At 59.6% G+C, this 11,027-nt stretch overlaps 1 protein-coding gene across 1 annotated transcript; it reads left to right on the plus strand.

The window, feature by feature from the left end:
- The first annotated feature begins 1,983 nt into the window (after window positions 1-1,983).
- Window positions 1,984-11,023, plus strand: PLEKHG4 (pleckstrin homology and RhoGEF domain containing G4). Its single transcript, XM_028501889.2, has 21 exons — window positions 1,984-2,696; window positions 2,862-2,957; window positions 3,032-3,155; window positions 3,241-3,334; window positions 3,408-3,482; window positions 3,563-3,679; window positions 3,849-3,947; window positions 4,033-4,181; window positions 4,334-4,472; window positions 4,568-4,684; window positions 6,377-6,559; window positions 6,802-7,304; window positions 7,380-7,626; window positions 8,297-8,386; window positions 8,469-8,690; window positions 8,785-8,955; window positions 9,035-9,212; window positions 9,592-9,708; window positions 9,844-10,080; window positions 10,168-10,283; window positions 10,449-11,023. Exons 1-21 carry the CDS (start codon window positions 2,186-2,188, stop codon window positions 10,452-10,454), a joined length of 3,591 nt encoding a protein of 1,196 aa, XP_028357690.1. The 5' UTR covers window positions 1,984-2,185; the 3' UTR covers window positions 10,455-11,023.
- Window positions 11,024-11,027: the final 4 nt, after the last annotated feature.

Below are 11,027 nucleotides of genomic sequence, written 5' to 3' on the forward strand. Positions count from 1 at the left end.
CCGGCATCGCAGGGCTATGTGTGCCTGCCAGCAGGTCCCCCCAGCTCTTAGCCCTCCTTGGGGGCCTGGCTGGTGGGTGGAGGTGGGCAGACAGTGGGCAGCAGAAGGGGTGGGAGGGAGCAGGAGGCAGTGACTCAGTGGGCGGCCCTGGGATAGCTGGGGAGGGAGCCAAGGTTGGTCCTGATGCTCACTGACGCTGGAGGAGGGTGGGATGAGCGGCCCACTGAGGCGCTGGGGATGGAGCAGGATAACTCCAAGGCTCCTCTCTTGCAGCCAGATCAGCTCAAGAAGAAGTCTCCTCGGTAGCTGAGACCCTGGACTCTGGGTGCTGGGAGGAGGGAGGACTGCTGCTGTTCCTGCTGTGCCTGCTTCTGATGCTCAGGTTCCCTCCTCTGGCAGCCTCCTCAGGCTCCCGAAGGAGGTCGCTGCTTTGCTTTAGAGTTGGGAAGGGCATTACACCCAGGAATCAAGGGCCTGAGCATGCTGTGGGGCATATAGCCGACCTTCTAACAGTGTTCCCACAAATTTTGGGGAGTGTTATGGAGTTGCCTCAAAGGGATCTCCCAGGTCAACTATCCAAGCGACTTTCACCAGTCGAGGAACCCCTGACTGAGAGTGAAGTGAGGGGCAGTGCTGGCAGCAAGTGGACATTTGACATTCAGGGTCTTCCCTAGTCCTCATGACAATCCCAAGAGAAAGAAATGGCTTTTTTTTTTTTTTTAAACAGGCGAGTAAGGTGAAGCTCAAAGAGAACTGAGTTGCCAGAGCTCACCCAGCAGGTAAGTGGAGGTGCAGGCCTGGGCTAGCATCTCTCTGGCTCCAGGACCAGACCTCATTCCTAGCCTCCTTGGCCAGACTTTGCGGGGAAGGGGGTGTTGGCTGGGGAAGGGGTGTTTGTGGAAGAAATGCCAGGAACATAAGGGAGTGGAGGATCTGGGCCTGGTGAATTGGTGGAATTCTGACAGGTTTGGGTTGCTCCCACCCCAAAGGCCTCCCTCCTCTCTCCCTCTCTCCAGCCCCACTGTAGCCCCTCTCCCCATCATGGGATCAAACAACTTGTTTCTTGGTGACTGGGCCTGGGGCCTGGAAGGAAGATGGGGCTGCAATGGAGGACCCCCTCCCTCCCACCCTCCATGAAGATACCTCTACTGGCACCCAGCAGCCCCAAGCAGCTGGTCAGGGCTTAGATAGTGTGGACTTAGGGACTCTGGACCCACACTTTTCTTCTCCTGGCTGAGAGAAATGAATGCGCCTTGTTTTGCTTACGGAGGCTGAGGCAGGACCACCCCCTGCCTGCAATCCCCCTCCCTGCCCCCGCCAAGCCCCGCCCTCCCTTCACCCCAAGAAAGACCCACTTTACACTCACTTGCGCACTACACCGCTTTTTGGGAAGTGGGAACGGTGGAACAGCCGTTGGGCGTTGCTCCTACCAGACTGAGAAGCTGAGTCAAAGTCAGCGGGGCCCTGTGGTGCGGGTGGAACCGAGCCATCCTGGCCCGCGGGGGAAGAGTTGGCTGGCAGCGGGCATCCGCCGTCGGGCCTAGCGCGGTGGGTTGTGGCTCCGTCCTCCGGCCCCCAGGGGGCGGCGCGGCGCCCGCGACCTCCGACGTTCTGCGTTCCCTCCCCCGCGGCCAGGAGGCGGCGCCCGCGGAAGCCGGGGGCGCGTTATTACGTGCCGTCGAGGCTCCGCTGCGGTACGTTGGAGGGCTCCGCTTGCGCGGGCTCCTCATCTTCGCTGATCCCTGAGTCGTGTTCTGGGGTGTGAGTGCGGCGGGCAGACGGGCGGGGGGGGAGGCGCGCGAGTCTCCGGGAGAGGCTAGGGGCCCATTGGGCCTGCGAGTGCGAGCACGAGGCAGCGTCCGCCCGGATAGAACTGCAAAGCCACCAGGGCGCTCTTCGGAGGGTGGGAGCCACGTGGGCGTGGACGGGCAGGGCCTGGACGGAAGGGGGACTCCTGCCCTTCTCCGCTTTCCTCAGGCCTGAGCTGCGGCAACGTCTGCGTCCCCGGTGCCCCGGCACCAAAACTGGCATCTCCGGCAGCCTAGTGCTCTCTGCTTTATCCGCCGAGTGTTTCCCGACCGTTTTCAACCTTTTTCCTGGGCGAGCTGAGACGTCAGCTCACACGGAGGCCTCAGCCGCTTTCCCGCTTGCCGTGAGCAGGCCCCTCACCATTAAGGAGTGGGTGATGGAAGGGCCCCTGGAGGAGGGGGATGAGTCTCCAGACTCCCACGGCCACGCCACCGACTGGAGGTTTGCCGTGTGCAGTTTCAAAGATGCCTGGGATGAGGAGGAACCTGTTCCCCAGATGCAGGTTAAGGACCCCAATCCTCCAAGACTGCCGGCAGGGGAAGCCCAGGGTGAAGGGCTACAGGGCAGCCCGGTGCCTGGGGAGCTGCAGTCAACCCCAGGACGGATGTCTGTGGATGGGTCAGGGGATGGCCCGGGGAACACCTTAGGAGGCTCCTTAGGCAAGTCAGAGGCAGCCGTTACCTCTGAGGTGGACAGCCTCCTGTGCTCAATGTCCTCCCACCTCGGCCTGGCACAGGGCAAGAGTGCCAGCCAAGGGGGAGGTTTGGCAGGAGACCCAGATCCAGGCAGAGTAATGCCAGCTAGCTTGGAAACTGGGGGGTTGGACTGTGACTCTGTGGACCTTGGAGGCCCTTTATCTGAGACATCATCACAGCTGCTGGAGGCAGGTAAGGGAGACTGGACAGAGATGGCTTGGAAGGGAGTGGGAGTGCCTGGAGGAGGTGCCAGGATTTGGGGAGGGCTCCCACCCTACTTAGGCTGACGTCCAGGTGCAGGGAAGGGATCTCTGAGCAGGTGGGCCAATGCAGACCTGAGCCATTTCCCTTTCTAAGATTCCAGCGGATCCACACCCACTAAGCCTGCTGACTACCTCCTGGCCCAAGACCTCGCCTGGGAGCTGCTGGCCAGTGGCATGGCTACCCTGCCAGGTAGCAGGAGGGACTAGAGGTGGTGGAGGTAGGGTGACCTGATTGGACAAATGTTCACTGCCCTCTCCCTTCAGGGACTCGGGATGTAGAAGGCCGGGCGGTGCTGCTTCTATGTGCTGATAGCCACACCTGGCTTCATCCCAAGTGCTGCAGCCACGAACTCATCCGCCTCCTGCTCTACTTGCAAAGCATCCCCAGGTTTGGGAGAAGTTGGGGGACAGAGCCCGTGCCATGGGACGGCAGGGCCTGGGTACTAGATACTGAACAAAGCTTGCCTTTTTAGCCTTGAAGTACAAGCTCTGGGACTGACGGTGCTAGTGGATGCCCGAATTTGTCCTCCAAGCTCTTCTCTCTTCTGGGGGCTCAGCCAACTGCAAGTGAGTACAGCATTGTAGCTCCCCACCTCCAACTATCGGGTTGGGGGCAGGGCTGAGCTCATATTCCTTTCAGGAAGCAGCCCCAGGGTCTGTGCACCAGGTGCTGCTGGTGGGAAAAATGCCAGAGGAGGTGCCTTCAGGGCTGCAGGTACTGAGCCATGCTGGCTAGGGGTGGCAGTGGGGTACTGCCTCTCCAGGCCTGGGTCGCAACACCTTTTCTTCCTGCAGCTGGAGCAGTTGTCCTCCCATCAGAGCCTGCTGACCCACATCTCCACTTCATCACTACCCGCTTCACTGGGAGGAGGCCTGCCTTACTGCCATCAGGCCTGGCTGGACTTCCGCATGGTCAGTGTACCGGATAGGGGGTGGGGTGGGGTATGCCGGCAACCCAGCCAGTGGAGGACCCTCTCCTGGGCTGGCTGGAGCAGCACGGAGCTGGCTGCCGCAGCCTGGAACCCAGAATGCCTGGGACCTGCACTGTGCACCACCCTGTCATGCCTGCTCCTACTCACAGCGTCTGGAAGCCCTACTGCAGAGCTGCCAGGTGGTGCGCACCCTGCTTCAGGGGGCCATTGAGAGCATGAAGGCTGCGCCCCAGCCCATGGAGCCTGGGGTGAGTGTCCCCTCCTGACTCCTCCCCAGATGCTCCCTGTCTCCTTCTCCCATGCTCACCTCCACTGCGTGTTGCCTTTAATCAGGAAGTTGGTCAGCTGCTACAGCAGGCACAGGTCCTGATGCGGCACATGCTAGACTCACCACAGCTAGCATGGCTACAGTGCCAGGGGAGCTTGGAGCTGGCATGGCTGAAGCAGGAGGTCCCAGAGGTGACCCAGAGCCCAGACTACAGGTAGGTACAAGCCCAGCTTCCGCCAGTGCACCATATCCCATGCCAGTGGCTCAGTTGGCTGCCTCAGAACCAGCCAGGATTGTGGTCCCAGGGTAGGGTGGAGTGAAGCAAGGTAACTGGATTTCACCCTAAGATCACGTACCGTACCCTAGGCCAGCAGTGGACAAGGTGGATGAGCTGTACAGCTGTGTAGACGGGCTGCTGCACCAATTGACCCTGCAGAGTAACCGCCGAGTACAGGCACTGGAGTTGGTCCAGACACTGAAGGCCCAGGAGGGTGGTCTGCACCAGGTGGGAACTGCCCACCCAGATGTGCCCCACCCCTGATCTCAAGCATGACCACCCAACCCACAGCAGCTGTCCTTTCCCTGTTTGTGCGCCTCCAGATTGAAGTGTGGCTGCAGCAGGTGGGCTGGCCAGCGCTGAAGGAGCCAAGGGAGCCCTCGCTGGACACACTGCTCCAGGCCCAAGGCCCTTTTCGGGAGCTGGACCAGGTTGCCCAGGTGAGCCTGGCCACTTCTTCATTCTGTAGGTATTTGGGCTCTTTGCTAGGGATTAGGGATGCAGGATGGGTACAAGCAAATGTATCCTTTGCTCTCTTGGGATCTACAATCCAGCAGAGAAGTAATTAAAGGTTCAAAGTCATATACTTGTATTTCCAAACTGAGTCAAAAAAGTTCTGGAGAGAAGCAATGCAGGTGGTTCTACCTGAGTGTATAATAAACACCTGACCCAGAAGGGGCGTTGGGCAGGCTTTCCTGAGGTAGTGACTTTTGAGTTGAGATCTGAAGGCTAGGTTGGGATCAACCAGGCAGAAGAGGACTGGAGGTATGAGACATTGCAGGCTGAGTGAACAGTCAGCATGTGCAAGGGTCCTGTGGCAGGAGGGAGCATGACTTGCCCATGGAACCGTAGGAAGGTCAGTGAGGTTGAAATGCAGAGCAGAACAGGGAGGGAGAGGAAGGTGAGATGAGGTTAAACAAGGCTAGAAAAGTGGTCCGTGGCCAGATCCCTGGGCCCTGTAATGCTGCACAGTTGAAGCAGGAAAGTCACATTCAGATCTGTGTCCTAGGAACATGACCACCCTGGTTTCTGGGTAGATGGTGATTTGGAGAATGGATGTGGAGAGTCCACTGACGAGGCAATTGCTGCCCTGGCCAGTGTGGCTCAGTTGGTTGGGTATCATCCCATAAACTGAAAGGTTGCAGGTTTGATTTCTGGTGAGGGCACATGCCTGGGCAGTGGATTTGGTTCCCTGTCAGGGCATGTACGAAAGGCAGCTGATCCAAGTTTCTCTCTCACTTCCATGTTTCTTTCCCTCTCTCCTTCCTTTCTGCATGTTGGGTGAGGATGAAAGAAAGAGAGAAAGAGAGAGAGAGAGAGGAAAAGAAAAAGAAAGAAAGCAATTGCAGTGTTTCAGGTGGGAACTGGTTGCTCTGGCCAGGATGAAAGCAGAGGGGTTGGATCTGAGAACTGATGGGGTTTGATGTTGGGCACATGTGAGAGGGAGGTTGTAGGAATGAATGGGTTCTGCTCCCTGTGAGAGGTAGCGGGAGGCAAGAACTTTCTGGGGGAAGGACATTCATGAATCGAGTCTCGGGTGTGGTTCGGAGCTGACAGGGGCACTGAGAGAAAGACCCATCGGGACTGGGCCCGTCACTCAGAGGAGAGATCTGGCTGTAGACGGTCACTTGGTGAATGTGAATCTGTGGGTGTATTGGAAGTGTGGTCACACGAGATCACCTGGGGAGATAGGGTGGGCAGCCTTCAGGAGCCTCCGTGTTCAGTGGCTTGGGTGAGGGTCTGGGAATAGGAGGAGGAACCACTAGACAAGGACAAGGAGGGTCAGGAAAGCCGGGTGGGCTGGGAGCCAGGAGAGAGAGGGTTGGATGTTGCCGAGCAGTGGACTCAGATGAGGCCGGAACCTTGCAGGGAGGCGGGCAGGAGTGGGACTGGAGTGGGCTAAGGAGGTGAAGTGATGGTGGTAGTGAGGACAGACAATTCCTCCAGGAAGATTTGGCTGTGGGGAGGGGCAGAGAGAGAGGGGGATGGGGGGGAAATGTGTGTGTGTGGAGGGGGGAGGGTCTTTAATTATAGGGGAAACCTGGTGATAATGTGTAGATGTCAGTGGAGGAAACCTGGGCTTGAGGGCTAGACCCCCAGACCCGGCCGCTGAGCCCAGTCCCTGTTTCTAGGAGCAGGTCAGGCGAGGGGAGAAGTTTCTGCAGCCACTGGCTGGCTGGGAGGCAGCTGAACTGGGCCCCCTTGGGGCCCGATTTCTGGCCCTGCAAGACCAGCTGACTGAATTCTCTAGGGCTTTGGCCCAGCAGCGGCAACGGCTGGCAGATGCTGAGAGGCTGTCGTGTTACTTCAAGCAGGTGTGTGACGGGTCCTATCCCTGCCTCCAGGTGGTCAGTAGGGCCAGAGGGTTAGCTGCCCAGTTCCTCCACAGCCTGAGCTCTTCCTGGTCACTCTGCTTATTCTCACTCATTCTAACCCCAAATCCAACCACTGGGTATGTGGCCTGGGGCCAGCACCCTGTGGGGATGGAGAGTGGGGAGAAGGCTTGGCAGTCCTGGTGGGCTCCCCCATCAGTGCCCGTGTGGTCTTGATGTTGCAGGCCTCGACATGGGCTGAGGAGGGGCAGCGAGTGCTGGCAGAGTTGGAGCAGGAGAGGCCGGGGGCTGTGCTGCAGCGCCTGCAGCTGCATTGGACCAAGTACCCAGAACTGCCTCCTGCCCACTTCCGAAAGATGTGGGCTCTGGCCACAGGACTGGGCTCCGAAAGCATCCGCCAGGAGTGCCGCTGGGCCTGGGCACAGTGCCAGGACACCTGGCTGGCCCTGGACCAGAAGCTAGAGGCTGCAGTGAAGCCGCCACCGACGGGCAGCACAGCTAGCCTCTGTGTCAGCCGGGTCCCAGCTGCGCCTGCCACCCCTCCTCTGAGGAAGGCATACAGCCTGGATCGGAATCTGGGGCAGAGTCTCAGAGAGTCTGTCCACCACTGCCACCACGCGGCCATTGTGGCTGCCTGCCACAGACCAGAGATGGGATGTGGTGCCCAGCCAGGGTCACCCCCCATCATGCCTCTGCCAGGCAGCTCTGACCCCAAGAGTCCCAACAGGTACAGTCATTGGGCGGGGCAGGGAGGGCAGTGGCAGGGCAGATGTCCAGGGTGCTGACTCCACCTACCTGGTAGGCTCCAGCTGGTGCTGGCAGAGATGGTGGCTACGGAGCGGGAGTATGTCCGTGCCCTTGACTATACCATAGAGAACTACTTTCCCGAGCTGGATCGCCCTGATGTGCCCCAGGGCCTCCGTGGCCAGCGTGCCCACCTCTTTGGCAACTTGGAGAAGCTGCGTGACTTCCACTGCCATTTCTTCTTGCGTGAGCTGGAAGCCTGCACGCGGCACCCACCCCGGGTGGCCTACGCCTTCCTGCGCCACGTAAGCCCCCTGGGCCACACGGCCCCGCTGATTCTGCCACACTCAGCAAAGCTGTTGGGCGCATGCTGGTGCTAGGCCTTGTGCTGAGTGCAGCTGTGAATGGGACCAATAGGGCCCTGCCCCTGGGGATGCTTATAGTTAGGGAGAGGAGACATTAAAGTGAAAAGGTAGTTCTAAATTATACAGTAGTTGGGGCTGGGAGGAGAATAATCAGGATAGGTAGAAGACCATGAGTTACCAGTGGGGCAGGGGTTCCCCCTTTGCAGAGAGCAGTTAGGTCTTTGAGAAGCGGAGGACTGAGCTGCGGTCAGAGGGAGGGGCTGGCATCAGAGGTCCCATCGGGGGAAAGAGCAAGGGCAAAGCCTGCGGCGGGAAAGAGGCCCAGTGTCAAGGAAGAGACAGGTGAAGGTGTAGTGAGAAGAGGAGTCGTCCATGGTGAGGCGAGACCAGAGAGTGCTCTCAGAGCCGTGGGAGGAACGGAGCTGGACACAGGACTTCTTCCCCAGAGGGCCTGTGGGTGAGCCCCCCCACACAGATCTCCCTCATTCAAAACCGGCAGATTGGATCTGCAGGGGGAGGCCTTCCCGGGAGCTGCCTGTTGGCATTTGGGTCCTCAAGCTGAAAGCGGTTTGGCCCCGTGCACCCGGGGCTGAGCTGTGTGTCCTTGCAGAGGGTGCAGTTTGGGATGTATGCACTGTACAGCAAAAATAAACCTCGGTCCGACGCCCTGATGACCAGCTATGGTCACTCCTTCTTCAAGGTAGGCGAGCCCGAGTCTGCAGGGGGAAGGGGAATGGCAGGAATATCCTTAGCTGCCTGATGGTCTCTTGCCCCGCTGGCAGGACAAGCAGCGAGTGCTGGGAGACCACCTGGACTTGGCCTCCTACCTCCTGAAGCCCATCCAGCGCATGAGCAAGTATGCACTGCTGCTCCAGGAGCTGGCACGGGCGTGTGGGGGGCCCCTGCGGGAGCTCAGTGCCCTGAAGGCCGCCCAGAGCCTGGTGCACTTCCAGCTGCGACATGGCAATGACCTGCTTGCCATGGATGCCATCCGGGGCTGTGATGTGAGTCATACCAGGTCGTGGTGGGCACATTCGGTGGGTGTCAAGGGAGGGGGGGCAGAAAGGGCTGGGCACCCACTGGGCCCCAACTCGGCAGGTTAACCTCAAGGAACAGGGGCAGCTGGTGCGACAAGATGAGTTCACGGTGCGCACGGGGCGCCACAAGTCCCTGCGCCGCGTGTTCCTCTTTGAGGAGCTGCTGCTCTTCAGCAAGCCTCGCCGAGGACCCACGGGCATTGATACGTTTGCCTACAAGCGCTCCTTCAAGGTAGCCCCCCTCCCCCCCATTCTGCCCTGCTCAGCCCTGCTTCCTGGTGCCTCACCCCATGCCTCTGCTGCTCACACAGATGGCCGACCTCGGCCTCACTGAGTGCTGTGGGGATAGCAACCTGCGCTTCGAGATCTGGTTCCGCCGTCGCAAGGCCAGGGACACCTTTGTGCTGCAGGCTGCCAGCTTGGCCACCAAGCAAGCTTGGACAGCTGACATCTCCCACCTGCTCTGGAAGCAGGCTGTCCACAACAAGGGTAGGTCCCTGCCCCTCCTTCACCCCGGAGATTTCTGTTGTCCCACAGGGGCTCAGGGCAGGCCCAGGGACTTGGATATGCTCAGGAAGTGGGAAGGAGGCCCAGCAGCAGCAGCGAGTGCAGCGGAAAGAACCTCTAAGTCAGCAGTCCTGCTGTCGCTGTCTCTGACCATGGACACAGTATTAATCTCTGAGTTTCAGAGGCCTTGTCTCTACGGGGGGGGGTTGCACCTGCCCACAGGGTTGTTGGGAAGAGAGTCTGGCCCCACAAAGGCTCATTGCGCAGGGTGGTTTGTGTGCTGGGCATGCGCATCAAGGAAAGACTGAAGGGGAAGAAACCGATGGAGGATGAGGGCCAGGCTGATGTCTTCTTCACCCAGAGGTGCGCATGGCTGAGATGGTGTCCATGGGTGTGGGGAACAAAGCCTTCCGGGACATCGCCCCTAACGAGGAAGCTATCAACGACCGCACCATCAACTACGTTTTGAAGTGCCGAGGTAGCCTTATGGGGTGGGGGTGAGGAGAGCTGTGTGCGAGGCAACGTGGACTCGGTCAGCCCCAGTCCTTGCTTTCCGCAGGACCTGGGCCCAGGTGGGCTCTCACCGGCTCCACTCTGACCCTCTCTTTTGCAGAAGTTCGTTCTCGGGCCTCCATTGCTGTGGCCCCTTTAGACTATGACAACCCCTACCTGGGGACCTCGCGCTCCCTGCCTGCAGACCCTGCCTCCTGCTCTGTGCTGGGGTCCCTGAATTTGCACCTGTACAGAGACCCAGCTCTTCAGGGCCTCCGCTGGTCCCTGTATTCCACCAGCTTCCCAGAGGAACCAGCGCTGGAGGCTGAATTGGAGCTGGGCAGCCAGCCGTCCTTGAGTAGGTCTGGGCTAAGCCAGGGGCGGGAGGGCATGACCTGGCGTCTGGGCCACCCCTGCTGACAGCTCACCCATTGTCCCTCCCTAGCTCCTGAGGACTCAGAGGTCTCGTCCCAGTGCCCGTCAGCTAGTGGCTCCAGTGGCTCTGACAGCAGCTGTGTGTCAGGGCAGACCCTGGGCAAGGTCCTTGAGGACTTGTCCTACGTGAGTTCCATTTTGCTTCATATCCTCCAGCGCCTCCCCAGCCCAGTCTGGGCCTAAGGCCCAGAGGTGGAAGTGGGGGTGGGTGAGCCAGAGCCATTCCTCAGAGACCCCACCTGGACCCTGAGCTGAGGAAATAAGGTGTTCATGTCTAGCTTGGTACCACAGGTCTGACCCCAGGCGTGAAGGTGAACAGTGGATCCAGCAGCCTGTAGCTCCAAGGAACATAATCTCTCTGGATCTGCTATGACCAGGGCTTAGTGGCACCGGCGCCACTTCCAGCACACACGCACTGCCCTGTTGAGTACCCTCTTGGATGTCTATGCCCATTGGACAGACAGGCAGGGGCCTCTCCAGCGGAGTCTGCTGCAGAACCTGAATGACCACCCCAATCCTGGGCTCCTGGACCCATGTCCCCTTCATCTGTCACCTCTCCAGCTCCCACCCCAGTTGTGGGTTAGGGTTAGGCTAGAGCAGAGGCGGGGTGTTTCCATGCTCTAGGCTGCTGGAGCACCAGGTAGCGCTAGGCAGTGACTGGGCTGCCCCACGCCTCAGGAGGAGCACAGGCGAGTTCCCAGCAGCTGCTTCCCAAGCCCTGGTCTCTGAGCCAAGCTCCTCGGGTGGAGGGGCAAGCCCATCCTGTTGGGCCCCTCCTCTTGCCTGGGCTCCCCAGGCCCAGACCCTTGTTACCTGGGTCAGGTTGGTTACATGACTCGGTGCCTTTTGAATAGCTTTTAGTTAGATTTG

The sequence above is a fragment of the Phyllostomus discolor genome, chromosome 12 (genome assembly GCF_004126475.2).
Source record: "Phyllostomus discolor isolate MPI-MPIP mPhyDis1 chromosome 12, mPhyDis1.pri.v3, whole genome shotgun sequence".
Taxonomy (NCBI): Eukaryota; Metazoa; Chordata; class Mammalia; order Chiroptera; family Phyllostomidae; genus Phyllostomus; species Phyllostomus discolor.